This window comes from Etheostoma cragini, chromosome 15, assembly GCF_013103735.1.
Source record: "Etheostoma cragini isolate CJK2018 chromosome 15, CSU_Ecrag_1.0, whole genome shotgun sequence".
In the NCBI taxonomy this organism is placed as follows: domain Eukaryota; kingdom Metazoa; phylum Chordata; class Actinopteri; order Perciformes; family Percidae; genus Etheostoma; species Etheostoma cragini.
In genome coordinates, this window is record NC_048421.1 from 16,267,786 (window position 1) to 16,286,826 (window position 19,041).

Sequence of the window (19,041 nt, forward strand, 5' to 3'; positions counted from 1 at the left end):
TTTAGACCCTTCCCTGCAACATCTTTTTTTCTTTCTTCCTTCTCTCTCTCTCTCTCTCTGCTGGAATGAGTCTTGTCCTGATTATTTCAACTCCATCACTCCACAGGTCTCATTACAGCCAGGCCAGTAGGGAACATTCTAATAAACAGATGAAGATGATACTCATACAGCCTGTGCATACACACACACACAAACACACACAACCTTGAGGAAAAAAATTACACTAGGGACGAGCAGAAAATAAAAACCTTTCACTTGATTATTTCAGGCAAAATAAATCACAGCCCTCAAACTCACACTCCAACCTCGGCGCAAGAAAAATAGTGATACAATAACAACCGCCGTGAGAGCGCAAACAAATATGCGGCTATAGATAACAGGGCTCCTTGTTAAGGAAAAAAAATGGACACAGGCACACACATGCACATTCAAACACACACTCAAATAATGAAACACACGCACCTTCCTCTGTTGCACTGTGCATAATAAGTCTTGCTTCATTAAAGCCAAATCTCATCCACTATCAGTTTACAACCACGGAAGTCATTTGAACCACCGGGGAAATACAACTCTATTCCGTTTCGGGGTTATCTTAATATATGAGCTTGTCTCCGCCACATTGGTCTGCGGTTAGAAGCTGAGAAAACACCTACAGCACCGCAATATTGCACCGGCACATTTACAGGACGGATTGGTGCACACAAAGCAATTAGCAGCTCATATATATATGCGTAATTGTGTGTGTGTGTATATGAGTAGGACTCAACTCCCATGTCTGGTTCTCTAATTTCCACATCTGCTGTTATTAGAAAACAGTTTATTGTGGATTGCAGTTTGTTTGTGCACGTCCCTTAATCCTTAAGACAACCTTCTCAGAATGGAAGCTCTCCTGAAATGGTATGTATGATAGAGTAGGTACAGTATCACGGCTAATCTGCAGCCACAGCTGCTGCTGCATTGTCAGAGTAAATAGTTTTATGAGATTTAACTCACTCGGACACCAGAGGAGAAGGACAAACAAGACAAATGGAGCACAAAGAAGACAAATCTCTCAACGCTGTCAATGTCTGAGGTGCTTCAGCCATCCATCCTCCATCGTTGCTTCATTCCCCACATCTGGCCCTATCCCACCTGAATGACACCTGATCACTCTTCATCCCTCTATCTATCCATTACCCCTGTCACTTCATGCTTCCATTTCTCTGCCCCAAGGCCTGAGCTCCCATCGCCTGTCACAGATGATACCATCTGAGTGGATTACTTGGGATATCATGAGGAATATACGGTCAAATATCTCCTCGCAAAAAGTTATGATGTGGTCTTGTTAATGCGGCATTAAGTGGTGCTGGTGGCTTCACGTGGTTGGGTACCATTTTTCTTAATGAAGCATAGTTAAAAAAGGGTTTATAGGTTGTATCTAATAGCTTTATAAATGGAACCAAACCAGTTATGTTGATTTCTTATTAGAAAATGATTTTCTCAATTAAAAAGGAGTAACTTTTAATAAGCCATTGAATAAAAATGAGTAAGCAATTAAGTTTATATTTTCAATTTCAGTAATCTATCAAGTCTGGGTTTATAACTATAAAAAAGTTTTTATTAAATGGTATTTTGGTCCAAACTGTCCATTAGATACAAATAAGAGCTTATCAAGAACACAAAGCACATTATGTTTTATTGAAGAATATACACCAGCTAAATGGATTTTCACATCAACCCAACAGTCCTTATTAATGCTTGTTTTTTCTGCTCAATACGATTTTAAACCATTTATAAAGATGAACAATTTATAAAAAGCTTTTTTAAGGTATGCCTCATTAGATGTTGTGAAAGATTTAATAGGGTTAGTTTTCAGTGAAGCTCTGATAAACCCAGAGGACACTACCTGCTCAGCACCAAACCGCGGAAGGACCTACTTAATGACTGTTAATGATCTGCATTTAGCAGCCAAACAGCCAGTTGCTTCCCTGACCAAAACATAACTAATAGGCAAACGTTGGACTTCTTCACTGGATGTGCAATGCGTTAAAAAGTTCGTCATAACAACTTTTTAAGGTGATAATTTGTCAATGTTGTCTTTGCAGTGCGTTGTGCTGCCCCCACCTGGCCAAAAAACTGTAATACATGCAGGTTTTGCGACACAAGAGATCCAGATGCATCACAGCTCTTGTCCAGCGGACAAATGGTAAAACTGCCTATTAGAGTCTTCCTGAACAATATAAAAGCCAGTTAATAAGACAAAATAAAAATTACATTGGCTGATATACATCAGGCTAATGGATTTTTCCCAACCCGGCAACGAGAAAGGTGTACTTATTAATGCCTTAGTAATGATCTATAAAGCACTAAAACATGTACTATTACTCTGGCATTTGTTCCTTCTTATAACTCATTTATAAAGTATGCCTCATTGCAAAGATCTTCTAATATTATAATTATTATTATAAACAATATAATAATTGCAGTAAATGTAAAGATTTTGGTAATCAGAAATCTGGTATCAATGACATAAGGAGGTAATTAACCTAACAACTTAAATGTCATGTAGAAGAAATACTGGACTAAAAACAGCTGACTTCTCCAGCTTGAGATCTGTAACATCAGTAAACTGATGATTTTTACTAAAAGTTACAAAAGAGATTAAATAAAAAGACAAAGAATCTAAATAATACAAAATATCTGATGTTGAAAAATAAAGTAATGGTCATTGTGTTGGTAAGGTTGTCTTGCCTTCATTTTTTCCTGAGACATCAGAGAAAGTCAGACATAGACATATTTATATTAATGGAAATGCTTGAGTTGATGACAAATGGGTGCCGTTGACATACAAATAGTATGCCCCTGAACTCAAAACTTCAAGAAAACCTGACCCCCCACCAAACACTGGCAACTTCCCTCTCTCTTCACTGCTGTCCTCCTTCAATTCTGGGCCCGGCTCTTCCTCCTCTTTTGTGATGAAGGGCCGACACAAACGCATAGCTTGACTTGTCACAGGCCTTCGCAGCATTGACCTGCCACGCCTTGCTCTCCACCCTTCCATAAAAGTAGGAGTGAATGATGGGGAGGCACACAAGGACCAGTGAGGAGGAGGAGGGGAGGGAGTGACAGACTCATACAGCATGCATAACAACTGAGTCCACGTCTCCACATGCCTCGCTCCATCTATCTCCCGCCGACGCTCTCACTTGAGCCCGATGGACACGCACACACGCGCACATACCTTTACAAAGACACAGAAGGTTGGCTGCAAGCTGCTACACAAGCTGACTATCAAAGCTGGAAGAAAAACAACCCGATGCCTCAAAATCCAGCTCATATAAGGAAGGTCATGCTGGCAGGCTGGACTCCAGCTAACAAAGCCTCCTCCTATCTCAGGGACATTCCCAAAACAAGCACAATGTGCTGACATGCACTTGTAGAGCGCCATATGTCTGTTTACCATGTTCACACACTCTTTCAGTCCTATCTATCCATCATCTATCTTTATGTTAACGATTAAAGTTCAGTTTTTGATGACACTCAGAAATGTGTAATTAAATTATGTTTATTATTGGTTACAGTTTAATTGGATCGCATTGGTTAAGTTTATTATTAGAACCCCATTAGCAGTGGCCTTAAGCAGAGCTACTTATCCCGGGGTCAGAGTCCACATGTATACCTACTAAAGTCACCACTGAGTGTATATCTGTTGTGTGATTGGGCTGGGTGAAATATTATTCTAGTATGCATATTCTCTGGTTATATTAATGTACATATTTATGTTGTCCACTTTAATAATTCAAAGCAAATAAGTAGTAATGTTGCCAATACTTGCCATATTGTGAAATATATTAATTTCCAGAAATATGCTTGGTAATATACTGTATGTGTGATTTCAGTCATAACACCCAGCAGTATAATGTGCCTATATTTTAGGGAGAGCTTTATTGTCCAGCAAGATGAATAATTGTTTTTGGTCCATCTGGCAGTTCATTAAAACACACACACACACACACACACACACACACACACACACACACACACACACACACAGTGTGAATAAAATAAACAAATATAAGATTATATATATATATATATATATTATATAGTCCTATAAATGACTTTGTGTGCATGTTTAAGTAATATTGAGCAAATCACTGGTAATGTGAAGAGTTCATTAATCTTGAGTGAACTCCGATAAAATACTCAAATATGCTCAGACAGGTGTGTCAATTGACTAAACTGTAAACCTAAACTGCAACCTTAAAGACCAGGAAAACACAAATGTAACCTACATTAGTATATTTGATAACCACAACCCTCATATCAAAGTCTCCTATCAAGTTAATACATTTTCATATATTGCTCAGCTCTACTTCCCAGTAGTTGTCTGTCTAATGGTATATGCAATAAAGGAGTCTGCTAATATGTAAAGCTTGGCTGCCTGAAACAATAACATTTAATTTTTATATTGTTTACCATTTGATAACACAACTTTTACAAATTTTAACAACATGAATCCCTAATGTCCAAGGTCCAGGTCTGTTCTCATCTCTCTCTCTCTCTCCTCATTTCCATCACTACTGTTCAATCTAGAATAAAGTCATAAAATGCTTATAAAAAAGATTTTCTTCACATTGAGCTGTCACGGATACCTCTATCCCCGTATCTTCAAATAAATATGATGCCGCTCAGCAGATACTTACAGCATAAAGGATACAATTGAATCATTAGTCTGACTCTATGTGGTCTGTCATGAAGCTACAGTCTGCTGTGTGTTTCACAAATAATGTCTCTGTTTGATGAGCGCCAGATATCCCCAAAGATCAATGGCCAGGGCTGACTGTTTGATGAGGAGCGATTTGAGGGGCTTAGGGATGAGCTTCCTTGAAGCCTGCTGGACATAGACTTTAGTCAACACAAAGAAATCCCTGTTAAGATACTGTCCAAGAGATAGCTCCAGCTCTCTCTGAAGTATTTACAAGCTAACTGCTATCTAAGCAAGGCCACAGAGAACAAGTCAAACGGGCCTGTGACCATGTGAGTAAGAGCCGAGTCTACAAACGAACAGCTGGATATGAGCCCTTGTGATCAGACGAGGTGAGCAGCATGAGCACTGGGGATTGAACTTTGATCACGACAGGATTAAGCTTGAAACTAAAATGTGTTACTCGCACTCACTGATTACGCAGCTAGTTGAAAGATGCTTTGCACTAATGAGTCAGTAAGTAGTAGATGTGTCTAAACTGCATAAGGAGAAAAAATGAAGAACGACGAAAGGACAAAGGACGAAAAAGACACGCCTGACATAATTAAAAAACATCAGTATTTAATAGAATCAGTCAAAAGATGTTCTGCAATAAAACGTGAGTAAAAAGTTTTTTTTATGATCGGTTTCTCTGATATAAAGCTGGGCAGATACTGTGCGTTTGTATTCCTCTGAGCAAACTCACTGGTTGCTCACGCTGATTGTAAGAATGGAACCCGATTTTTAATTCAAAGTTCATTCAAACGAGATGTCTGCGTCCTCAAAAAGAGAGAAAGGCAGTGCTTGTTCAAAATGACTACAGTGAAAGGAAAGTAGAAAAAAAAAAAGAAAAATATAGAGCCGCAGATGGCTGGAAGATGCAGACAATATGTTTTGTGTGTGCTGCAGCAGGGTTGAATTTTATATTACAGCTCAGTCGAGACTACAGCTTTCATTTCATTTCTGTAATAATATTAAAATTAGTACACTATATAATGATTATTTAACAGTGGCCATGTAGGAAACTGCTCAAACTGCAATACAGCTGACCAACCTTTCTGAAACCTTTTCAAAAATCCAACCAATCGCTGATCGTCCAGGAAATTAATCTGGCATCATGACCCCCCTGAAACTGCACCTCAAATTCCAACCGATCTGGCAGAAATTTGGCCCAATTCTAAAATAACTCAAGGCTGATCGCACAGTGTCTGCTCCGCTTGAAACATTTTGCCAATTTTAATCCAGCTCTGTGTCATGGCAGTGTGGGCAGTGTGTGCTGGTGAACAGTGAGTGGCTTCCCTCCGTCATCTCGGCAGACCTCGGCTGCTATGGCCCGGAGAGAAGCCACACACTGTTCATCTGCACACCCTGCCCACACTGCCATGACACAGAGCTGCATTTAAATCAGCAAAATATCTTTTTAAGGCACAGGCTGAATAGTGAACATTAAAACGTGTTCAGATTTGTTTTCTTTCATTCAAACCGAGAATTATTTGTGCTACAAACACTGTTTAAATCATCAACAATGGGAACAATATTCTTTCACTTTCTGGTTGGTTGATCCTCTTCACTTTACAAGTACAGTTTGGGCTTTAACATTCAAGACACTGCACAAGACAATATGCCACAATATTGTATTTACAGGGACTTGGCATTGACTTTTCCTTACAAGCCAGAAGATCAGTTCTTCACGGGACCGACTCAGATTACTGTTCTAGCTTTCCAATATTGCAGAAAACGATATATGGTACATGCAAGGCTTTGAGCTTGCAACCCATAAATATCCAGGTTTAGATGTTATAGAATTCACCCCCCAACACCTTGCAGAGATGTGTAGTACCTCCTCTGAGGCTTCAGTCCTGTAATCCTCTGGTCGGCCCAGTTGAGTAGCTCCTCCCAGACATATCAAGCCAAGGCCTGGCTTGCAGTCATGGGCGTCTCTGGGTGCTGTAGAAGAGAGGAGGAATGGGAGGGAGGAGCAACGACGTTGCCGGTACAAGTTGACACAGCGGGTTTTGGACAGGAGGTCTCTCCGGACCACTAGGACTGTTTGAGCCGTTTCCTTGGGGGACCCAGGAAGGGGCACTGAGCCGAGGCCAGGGAGTGATATGCCTCTGCTACCAGGTGTGGGTGAGAGATCACCATGGACTTCCAGCTCAATGTCTCCATCACATCAGCTGCGTGACTGAGAGAGGAAGAGGGCAAAAAGAGAAGATCCAAAGTAGAGGAAAGTGAAGAAAATGTTAAAATGGACAAGTGCACAAATAAACTAGTTTCTCAAGAGCTTGGGATTCTATGACTCCATCTGTGTAGAGTCCAACGCTGAGACATTAGGGATTTGTCATACCAGCTGGCAGAGCTGTTATTTACTTTATATATCTTTTTAATATTTAACACCAAAGGTTATTGTGAGAGAAATAACATCACACAAATAAAATGCAATGATCATAAATATGCAGGCATGTGACGAGAAAGCCTGTTGAGTCATATCATATCATATTCTTTAGAGCACTGGTTCCAAACATTTTTGCCGTGTGACCTTTCATAACCAATGTCTACTTGCAACTCCTCTTCACATATTTCATAGCAAGAAATAATGTTCTCTTCACACATTGTTTCATTTTGATAGTTTCAGTTTAGAGTCTGGAGGAGGTAAAGCTTTACAGCATTTTACACCACTTGAGAAAAAGAGTGTGAGAAAAGTGAGAAAGTAATTAACATAATTTTGTGTATATTGTTATTACTTCACAGATGGGGGACTCCAACTACCAATCTTACTAGTAACTGTTCAATAGATAATGTATGTATATAACTGTATATATTCTAATTTTATTTTATGTAATGTTTAACTACATAAACGGGCACATGATATGGTTCAATGGTAAAAATAAATTTGTACTTAAGCACAAATTTCTTTCTACTTTACTCTCCACTACATTTTAAAGGGAGATATAGAATTTTTTTGCAACATTTAAATACTGCTTACAATTTCAAAATATGAATCTATGTAGTAAATGCATTTTGCAGATAATGCTTTTAAATGCAGAACCTTTACTTATTTGTTTTTTGTTTGTTCTGTTTAAATATTACTGGTCCTTTTCAAGACATTTTGAACTCTTTGGATTCCCTGAGGTTGTGCACATTTGGAGCTTCAGCGATAATTAACTAATAAAAACCAGAAAGTCAAACAGTTTTGGATAAATCTTGTAATTGCTGATGATTGTTACTCGTGGTCATCATCGCCCACAGATGTTTTTCCACCAGCTGACCCTGTGGCGGTCTACAACCTCCTGGTACCCTCAGGGTGTTTGTCTGCACTATCACGCACAACGCTGTGTGGCCTTTAATGACATTTTTGCTGTTTTGTTGTGTGTAAATAAACAGCATGTGTGAGTGTTCATGTTTTGGCATTGCTACTCTTGGCACTTCAGGGTGTGTGTGTGTGTGTGTGTGTGTGTGTGTGTGTGTGTGTGTGTGTGTGTGTGTCTTGACCCCATCCTCCGTGGAGGAGGTGAACCCCTGCTTGCAGTAATGGCCAGTGTGAGGCAACAGGGTAGCAAAGGGCACAAAGAGAGCAGTCACAGCAGGAGAGGTAGGCGGAAGGAATGGGCTGAGGGAGAAGAGAGTAAGACAGCAGCGACGACAATAACAACATAAATAAATGAAGGGAGGAACAGGGAGGTGCTGCACCGAGGAAGGGAAAAAAGCAGCAATGTAAAGGTAAATTAAAAAGAGGCCAAATTAGGAAATTCAGTTAGTGGAAATCATAAAGCAAACAACCACTACTGTCAATAAAAAACTAATTTCAGAAAAGCACTATTTTTTACGCCTTAAAAAACATTTACTTTATATTGTGGTATATATAAATTTACACTTCTAGTAATTTAGTTTGGAGTAAAGATTCATGTTAGACTAAAGAAAAGTGGGTAAATTATTTTCTATAAACAAAGTGGATAAGAGTGTCTGAGTGGCTTTATTCTCCACAACATCCCTGGGGAGAGTGAATCAATAAGACAGAGGTGGGTTGAAGACGACTTTTATTGTCTCGACTAAATGACTGTAAGCGGCTTGTAAAGGCTGGTCTGGAAAGATGTTGAGGTGCTACTAGGGGGAGGATTATTGTTCCTTCGTGTCGTCTGTTTTCTATATTCGTCCTCTAAATTGATTTTTGTTTTGTTGCTGTCCATTGTGTCCGCAGGAGGAGGGTTGATAACGCTTTGCCGGCCAGGAGTCCCCCGTGGCCAATTTCCCCACCACCACAACATCGCTGTGGCAAATTAAACTGTCATAACGCCCATAACCACAATTAATGACTGGGATTAGGGGCAGAAATCTGCATTACATTAACACCTTTAGGCATACGTGAGCTCTTAAGCATGGAACTAGAGAGGGAGAAAAAGGGGGAAGAAAGGGAGGGAGACAGAGCCCATGCCAGGAGATGGAGTAAAGCTGTAAAGAGAGGACAGAGGAATAAACAAAGGGATGGAAAATGTGTCTGGCTCAGAGATAAAGAATTTGGAAAAAAGAGGGAAGGTGATGAATTTAGCTTTTTGTTTCAACTGTGCATTCAAATACTGAATCAATCACCTCTCCGTGGACATAAATAGCAGTCATTGATGCTAATAGGCCCCATATTACCTAAACATGCTGCCTGCAACATGGTTAACATCAGCAGCTCAGCTTTTTTGCTAAATAGCCCGATATGATATGGCAGCAAAATGGTCCAATCTGGGGCTTAAATTAAATTTCCTCAGTAGACAAAAATTGCTCCCACTGAAAATTAATGACGTCCTTTGACAAAAAGCTATGTGTATGATTGTGTGCGTGTGTGTGGAACAAATTGTTTGCATACGTGTGGTGCAAGTAGTTCTGGAGATGAATAATCTCAGTGCAGGCGTGTCAACTCACTAGTTGATGAAGTCCACGGCCTGCGTCTTGAGTTGGTCGGCACTGTGCAAATCGGCGAGAATGAGGATCTCTGTGGCGTTCTCCACACTCAGACTGGCGCAAAGACCATCCTCGCACATTACCTTCAGCCTCTCCAGGGCATACTGCCAATGACAGGGAGAGTAAGCGAGAGAGAGAGGAGAAACAGCAGGTAAACTAAATTACTTAAACTGCGCTGCCACAAACCACTGTTGTTGCACTGTGTAATGATACGGAAATACAGAATTACTCCAGCACGGCAGCAACAAGACTTAGATTGAATAAGAAAGAAATATGGAGAAGAGAAGGAAAAGCGACAGCTATCCAGACTAAGGGGGAGTAAAGGTGGGAAATGGGATCACTTGAGAGGTAAAAAATAATTTCCACTGAGTTTGATTACAAAATTGCTAGGAACAATAATCTTCTCTCATATTTAGAATGTGTCATGTTGGTGCAACAGAGACTACAGGGGGATTTTCAATTGAGTTGGGTATTTATTACCCTCTAACAATGTAAAGGAGTTCATTAAAAGAAACTTCCACCAAATAAGACTTGTGCTAGGATGCTTAAGACCCGTCTCACAACACAAGTTTGCTTTTATCTGTAAGTGAGGTAAGGACACATCAATAATTCTCTCTTGAGACAAGCTGACAACATTCAAATCAGTGACAGATTTTTAAAAACCTGCTGAAAATGTTTGTTCTTGAATCTTTTATAGCTGTAAACATTTAGCGGACTAGGAGACTCCAGCCCTGCTAGCACATCCGTGGGACTGAACAAGCTAAATGCTAAAGCCAGCATGCTAACATGCTCACGATAAAAATGTTAACATGCTAGCAGGTATAATGTTCACACTGTTCATAGTCTTAGTTTAGCATGTCAAAGTTTGCTAACTAGCACAAAACGCAAAAGTGAGGCTGATGGAAATGTAATTAGTTTTGGTCAATAAAATGTTTGTCCAAATGCTGGCCAAAAAACATCAGGGTCTAACCAAAGTTACTACAATTAATCCTGTTGGCAACATGAATAATGTGTGGACCAGAGTTCATGGTGACCCATCCCAACATTTCACACACAAAAAAAGTTGTTGAATGAATATCTACAAAATTGTGTGCCAACAAGCAGATGATGAGATATTTTTATTGAAAAAAAAAAAAATGCCAACATTCATGTCTGCACAAATCTCTCTCTCTCTTTCTCTCCCTCTCTACCTTGTCAGCTGCAGCCAGCAGGTCATCAGCCATCTTGTCCAGGTTGGGGGCCTTGCCTGTATAGATGAAGCACATCATCTCTTTGAAGACATCTGGCTCCACGTCATTTATCTCCACACGGTTCTGAACGGGAGAGGACAGGAGAGGAGAATACACACAGGATTGAACAGAATAAAAGGAAAAAGGAGGAAAAAGGGACACATGCTTTGAGAATCCTTCAAAACTATGCTCAGCAGTAGTGTTTTCCATTTCATGTGAATATCCCAAAACCTACTTGAATTAAACTCACTCACCTTGTTTCTCTCACACACACACACACACACACACACACACACACACACACGAACACACACAGGGACAGCCAGCCATGCAGTGATACAAAACAAGTTCCAAGTGGCAAATAACAAAGAAAGAAAAAACTTGAACCTTCTGAAGAGTCTGAACACGTTCCAGTAATACTACATTCTATTCATTATTTAATTCTTTTCAACTGATTCCTGGAAATTAATCCTCAACTTTCATTTCCTTGACAGTGCCTGCAGCCAGCAAAGTAGGCTTTATCACTCACTGGCACAGTGACGGTAACCCGAACCTTTCCCTCCTCACTCAGAGGCAGAACAAAGCAGTAAACCAATTATAATAGTGCTTTATCGTCACCACGGTGACCGGAGGCATTTTAGCAGGGTCAGGCCGGGTGTACCAACAGCTTAGTGTGTTTGTATCAACTCTGACCACTCAACACCAACATAAACACTGAGAAATAATGGAGGGAGTCGGGTTGAGTTTACAGCACGCAGTGAGCTATAGTGCCCTTTTACAGGAATACAGGTAACACACATGTGATTATGGGGTACCAAATATATTAAGCACAACTGTTACATACCACCACCTGTCCCATAGCATTGTTCCTTCTAGGTTTGGGGATACATCTGGGGTTAAAAGTGTACAACAAATATTTACCACAGTTAGGAGGGCCAGAGGGGGGTCCAGGCTTAATATTACAGGGGCACCTGTTGGCCCAAGTTGGAAATTTCAACTGGTTTGCCCAGGAAGTCGGATTTCTGACCAGGAAAGTAAATAGAACCTCACCCCTAACAATCAAACAAGGCTGCTCCGTAGTGAAAGTTGTATGAATAAAATGTTTATTTCTGTCTTACTCGTGTCTCTGTCTTACTCGTGTCTGTGTACACACAGTCCTGTTCATTTTCTTCATTCTGTGGACATGAGGCTACGGTGTTTGTGCGTGCAAAATCCCACATAATGCGTTGTTGGTACTGGTATTGCTAACAATGGCTAACCTGGCTAGAGTCCCCCACACAAAAAACAATAACGTCTAACTAAAATATTCTAAAAAACTCCTATACTTGCTACATAATGCACATCAAACCTGCATGCACATACAGTATTGTTTCTAAAATTTGCAGAAACGTACTTAAAAATAACAACAGCCTGTGATTCCTTACTTCTATTGTTTGTACGCAATCCAGAAACAAAGAGGAGGTTTGACATACAGAAGATGAAAACTTGACTAAATTCATTCTGCTCATTTTTGACAGCAAAGTGTGTTGGAGTGGTAATGGAAAAAAATGGCAGAATAGCACCACATTGGAAATCACATGAGAAAAACTAACCGCTAACAGGGCTTCCTTCAGTATTGCAAACAGCGTCTCATAAATAAATGACGCTCCTGTAGTTACAGTGTCTAAAGTTCCCCTCTATTCACAGAGCAGCCCTCTATTAGAGTGTTTCTTTATGAGCTCATTTGTCTTTCCTATATAGAGTGCTGCAGAGGAGTGTTAACCCATCTATCTGTTTTCTCTGAATCGTATCGGGACATGGCCCACCATTTCTCCCTCTTTCCGATGAAGACACCCACTTAAACAGCAATTAAGATGCATTTCCTGGCTCTGTGCTTTATAATTTCCCCATTCGGGCCGTGCAGGCATCAATATTCCGCTGACATGACGGGTAAATCACCAAGGCTCAATCTCACCACCTCCTACCAGATGAACACAACCAACTGTGGCACGAGAGCGCACGCAAGCACACACGCATGCACACACACACGGAAACATGCAGACAACCAAACACAAATATCACAGAGGACACATAACAAATGCAGAGATGCACACAAGAGATGCATGTACAATAAACCACCAACATACATATAAAAATAAATAAACTTCTGTTTAACACATCCATAATATCAGTTGCTATTCAGGGCCACTAAACATTAACTTAACACCGTACATTCAGAGTGCTTCATTTGAGTTATTAAGAAACATTGCCATGCTGCAGTACTTGACATTAAGGTTAAAACATTCTACAACCTGAAATCAGCATATTTATAAATGAACTGTGGGCATTTAATGAAGGCGTTTCTCCTCACATTCTGTCTGAGCACACCATACAAATAACAAGGAACTCAATCCAGTTACACAAAGAACACACAATGGAATAAAACGTTTTCATATTGTTCTCTCATCATCTAAACATGAAGCAAAAAATCAACTACCAAATGGAGACATAATAACTTGTAGTTGCTCACAGTGCAATGGAAGTTTGTAAGTTTGAATTATAAATTTAATTTCAAGCCACTATGTGTATACTAAAGCCCAACTAATAGTCACCCAGGGCGATATTATCAGCCAAAGAATATTACACGCAACTTCCGTGTCAGTGCCATTACATAGTTTGTCCACCAGAGAGCACTGACAGGTTCATTTCCAAACTGTAAAATGTCTTGCTCTGTAGGCTACATTTCATGGTCATGGTCAAGTGATACTTATTTTTTAACTCTTACATATTACTAGTTCCCCTGATGCGCCAGATGGTTTGGCACTATTTCAAATCATCAACATCTAAACCACGCCCACAGCTGCCAGTAGATCCTCATCGGACACTGATTGGTTTAGTTTGCTGCTGTTTGGACACAAACGCATTACTTCAAACATGATGAGACAGGGTTTTGTGTGATACGAGTTCCTGTGATTCTCTCATAAAACTGCGTGCAAAGTAAATTAATATTGGCATCAGTCTTAAATGATTATTTAAGTATTTTGCAGCCGTAGTTTCCTCCACCAATGTTTCTGGCGTTATGTATTTGGTTTGTTTGTTTGCCAGCATGATTGCGCAAAAACTAAAAAACTATTCTTCACTTTTGTTATCATTGCTAAACGGCAGGTCTGAGCTCTCCGGCTGCTCTTCTAGTAAATCTTAAAATGTCCAATTGTGCCCAAAAAAAACACCATGGCAGATCATCTTTAGCCTCCTTGTATCACAGTTCTATCCTAGACATAGTGACATGACTTTTGTTTTACTGGTATTGTCTCATTGAGTCTACAACCAACACCTTGTGCCATTTCAAAGACACTATAATCACAAATGAAATCTACATGTAGTAGGGGTGTGAAAATTAATCTTTTTTACGCTGATTCTGCATCAATGCAGTGACAGATGATAATCAATGGCCTACTCGAATTCTGGAACTGTCTTTTTTAAGAGCAGATACAATAAACAGGGGAGTTTTTATATATCTGTCTGCTTGAATTTGTTGATGAAAACCATTATATAATAATAATGGGTGAGGCATCGCTATGCATTGGGATATTGGATCAAAGGCGAATCATTGTAATCGTGATCAAATCGTGAGACCAGTGAAGATTCACAACCCTAACCCGTAGTGGCTTTAAAAAACAAGACAATAGAGTTACAGTTAACAAGGCATGAAGAAACACTTGCAGACACATTTGGATGTTTTGAGAAGAGAACACTTCCTGACGCAACAGAGAGAAAGATAAGGACAAGTGCTCGACTCACCTTCTTACTCTCTTCCATCTCATGCTCAAACATGGCACTGAACACCGGCGAGCGAGCTGAAACAAACAGAAAAACAAAAAACAGACAGAGAGAGAGACAGAGAGAATTTGTTATGGTGTGTAATGTTGATGCACGGTCTGCTCTCTGATATGCGTTAACAGCCTGTCTGCCACAGGGCCAGAGGTGAGCGAGGGGGATGATTGACAGCAGTAGAAGCATCGTGTGGAAAAAGACAACTGCAACTCCGGCCTGCTGACAGACTCATGACGACCTCTAAGGCGTGGTTAGTAAGACTTTAACACTGATCCACTGACTTGACTGGAGCTTGTTTGATACTTTGTGCTTTAATTAAGGTCTGTTTTCCTGTTTTGATCACATGGGCGCCTGCTGCCACTCAACATTCTATCATGTTAGCATAGAGGAGTGTTGAGGCTGATTTCAATAATAAAAAATACAAAAATACAAACATTTTTCAAAAGAAGCAGATATGTTTGAAGTGGATTTTACCCAGCCTTTATGTCCCTGCAAATCCTGAATTTGTTCTGTCACATGCTGCAAGAAGACACTGTTAACGACAGTCTACAAATCCTCTTGAGGCAAGGACAGTTCACAATACGCCTCGGTTAACAGAAAATATGCAGGAGAGTGAAGACGAAATGCAAAAGAGCAGCTGATTATGTGTCAAAGTCTCTTAAAGAAATAGAACAACGTTAAAAAGAGTGATTGCAATGCAAATGGTATTTTAAAAATCAGATTTTTACCCACATCTTATTATATTGATTTGATTAAACCAGCCATTGTAACACTTTTTTAACACAAATAAATTCAGTTTTAATAACCAGACCTAGTGACCCCAAAGTACTGGAGCTCTTGAAAAAAAAGTACACGTGAACGATTAAGCGTTTGTGTCGTTATCACTCAACAGGTGAGGTGACCAAGATCTTGCTGTCAGTGTCCAGACACAACCACAGCTGGAGGGGTGATATGTTAATTCTTCATCACAGAGCGTCATGCTAACTGACTAACTGATCCAACCACAGCACTTCAAATTACGTATATCAGTCCCACTTCTGTAACTCAAAATCAACTGCTCTATGATAATTCTGCATGCCTAAAATAATCACCATATCTTGTCTGTGTAGTTCTGCTTAAGGCAATGACACAGTGTATTTTCTCTCTTATCATTGCGGCTATGACAGCAGTTAGTTTTGGCACAGGCTGAGGATGACCAGTGTCGTCCTCTTCTGATACGGTTGACTTTGTGTGATTATGTGCTCATTGGGTAACACTTTACATTACTGTTCACTAATGAAGGCTTAATTAACTAGTGATTAAATTTTAACAAATGTTTCAACAGATTATTAAGTACGTGTCAATGTCAGTGATATGCCATTAATTTAAGTATGTAATAATGAGTTATCAACCTCAAAGCTAGCTACCCATTTAATTACTCATTCAGAAACGTGGTGTCATCCATCAACCCTGCACACGCCACAAAAAAGTGGAATACTAATAATATCAGTAAAACGTTATATTATGAATAAGTTAACAATGGGACATAGTGGTTATGAAGATCAGCAGCACCTGCTGCTTCAGTGGTAACGTAAATGATCAAGTAAATAAACAACATCAGATATGCAGGGACTCAAGGGAAAAACTCACTTCCAACGTCAGAAACAAAATTTAAAAAAACAGTGTTAGCTATCTAAATCAATCCAAATCACTTTTCAGTCAGTGTCAGAGGGAGCAGGCTAATATTTGGTATTACCACACATCAGTGGCAAGATTAAAATGGTAGAAGCTCAAAAGTTGAATGGATGCTTAACTGAGTGTTCAACTGTCAGGGTTGTTTAAGGGATCAGTGAAATAGACATATAGAGCAAACTTTTTGTTATACTCCTGTTTTCTCTGCAGAGGTAGGTGACCAACCAACTAATGGTTAAAGACAGCTGATTTGAAAAAAAAAATGAAAAAACCTTTACCAATGATATTGCTGTCAAAAAATCTAAAACAAAACAGAGGGAGTGTGTTTGTCTGTGAAGAATCTCAGTCATGCAGGTCATAAGACAGCTTGACGTGTCTACTACTGTAGATTCTTGGTTCTTTAAAGTTACCAACAACTACAGTACACAGCATGCCAATACATTTGCAAGACAATCATGTGTCAGTCAGAGTCAGGGACATGATGTTGCTGCAAATCCTTTTGTCACATATCGGGTAATCTCTATAAACATATATCTGCGTATAAATACAGAGTCTTCCGGTTCTGGTTACCGTTTGTAGTTTGAGTAGAATTGACCAATCCCCGGGTGCCCAGAGAGCTCAGTTGGTAGAGCGAGCGCCCACATATAGAGGTTTACTCCTTGACGCAGCGGACCCAGGTTTGTCTCCGACCTGGGGCCCTTTGCTGCATGTGATTCCCCTTCTCCCTTCCCTTTCATGTCTTCAGCTGTCCTGTTAAATAAAGGCTTAAAACGACAACAAAAAATATCTTATAAAAACAAAAACAAATAACTGACCAATCCCGTTCGCGCAGGCTTCGGTTGCACGCAGAAACAGCCCGTGTGTAGCATTGGCTGAAATTCAATAAAATTGTTTTTTTTAATTATTATTTAGTATTTATCTGCATTCATATCACAGATATGAGTTTATAGAGATTAGCAGAAATGTAGTCTGAACCAAGAATACCTACAAAAAGTATCGTCCCGGAGTGTAAACAATGACCGGCACATGGAAGACGAAGTCTTTGCCTGGTTATCTGCTGGCTACAGCGGAACCCCCGAATCATTGGCTGTTGCCCCCAGAAGACAAACTGCCATCAGACCAATAGCCGATGGGTTCTGGGATTTCATTTCGGTTAAAGTCACCAACTGACTAAAAACTATTTAAAAAAGTTAGTGTAATCATGAATTAACGACTGCATCCAGAAGCACTGAAACCAAACTTAGCAGTGAATGGGCAGGTAGAACTATGGGGACAAACCTACAGTAAGTCTGTCTGGTGCAGCTCAATACTGGTGAGCTCATACTGCAGCAACAAAGAGAAGGGGCGGGCGAGAGAAAAAAGTCATAGAAAGTGAATAGAGGGAGAGAAGAGAGAAAGAGAACAGTAGACAGGAATGGGGAGCAATGGGAACTGAAAGAAATAAAGAAGATAAATAAAGAAGACTGAATGGAAGGACATATAATAGAGGGATGTCAACACAGAAAAGAAAGTGAGGAGAGAGGAATGATAGGAAAGTAGGAGGAAAATAAAGATGGGGAAAAGAGACAATAGACAGAATGAAAAAGGGAAACATGAAAGTGAAAGGGGGAATATTGAGAAAAGGTAAGGAGGAAGTAGAGAAGTAAGGGAAGGTAAAAGACATTTAGAGAGAAGCCAGGGTGGTATGAAGATCATATTGCCAATGTGAAGCCAATTTGAGCTACTCTCCCTCCTTCGTTTGATCCCTCTCTGTCCGTCTCCACGGCGATTAACGTCCGGGAGAGTTGTCACGGGAACGGCCGAGAGGAAGAATAACGAGGAGGAGGAACGTCATCTGGACCAAGTAGAGCAGAGAGAGAGAGACATGGGAAGACCCCAAACCACAGCAGCACATAATTAAAATGGCTCAACACACACACATTTCAACAAATCCAATAATGAACAGCCTCTCCTTCCCTCCACAGAGACACACAGTTCACTAGTTTCCTCAAACCTTTCACTACATGATGCGGTCTATCATTAAAGTGCCAATATCTGCACCAAGGTGTTCACCGTGCAAAACCATGTGAGTGCCAGCATAATAGGGTGTGGTCAATATGTGGACTCTACAAAGGCCAACAAAGACTAAAGGTGCCAATAGCTGATACATTGTACGGATATTCAATGTATTCAAATGTAACCATCACTGTGGAAAACAAAAATGATTCATTAAAATGGAAAATATGGTGAAGTATCTCCCCTGGAATTGAATTCTCATCACGATGGAAAGGGGTCTGAAGCAGCATTTTGAATGTATCTAAAACTTTCAAATGAAACACAGGATGACAATCATTAACTCCACATATCTTAAAACTATTTGTCAACCACTTGTTAAGTCAATCAACAGAATCAACACCAAAAGAGAACGAGACCACTAATTCTGATAACCTATTAATATAGGTCATTTATGAAGCAGGAACGCCAACAAGTCACTGATTCTAGCTTTTCCAATGTGAGGATTTGCTGCTTTTCTTAGTTTTATATAACTGTGATTTCAGTGGCTGAGTAATATGAAGACTTCACCTTGGACTCTAATTTTAAAAGTGTGATGAGCAGCTTACTGTTTACATACTGTAACCTCCACTCCTCCAACACAAACCTGCTCTCCCCACCACT

General features: G+C 40.0%; 1 protein-coding gene across 2 annotated transcripts in view; it reads right to left on the reverse strand.

Moving 5' to 3' along the window:
- Nucleotides 1-4,321: 4,321 nt before the first annotated feature.
- Nucleotides 4,322-19,041, reverse strand: part of spop (speckle type BTB/POZ protein) — an 83,083-nt gene continuing 68,363 nt past the window's right edge. For both annotated transcript variants that reach the window (XM_034894037.1, XM_034894036.1), the window contains 4 exons: nt 14,683-14,738; nt 10,864-10,986; nt 9,635-9,777; nt 4,322-6,911 (listed from right to left, as the gene is read on the reverse strand). In XM_034894037.1, coding sequence (XP_034749928.1) covers nt 6,767-6,911; nt 9,635-9,777; nt 10,864-10,986; nt 14,683-14,738 — 467 coding nt within the window. In that variant the 3' untranslated portion in view covers nt 4,322-6,766. The remainder of the gene's footprint in view (nt 6,912-9,634; nt 9,778-10,863; nt 10,987-14,682; nt 14,739-19,041) is intronic.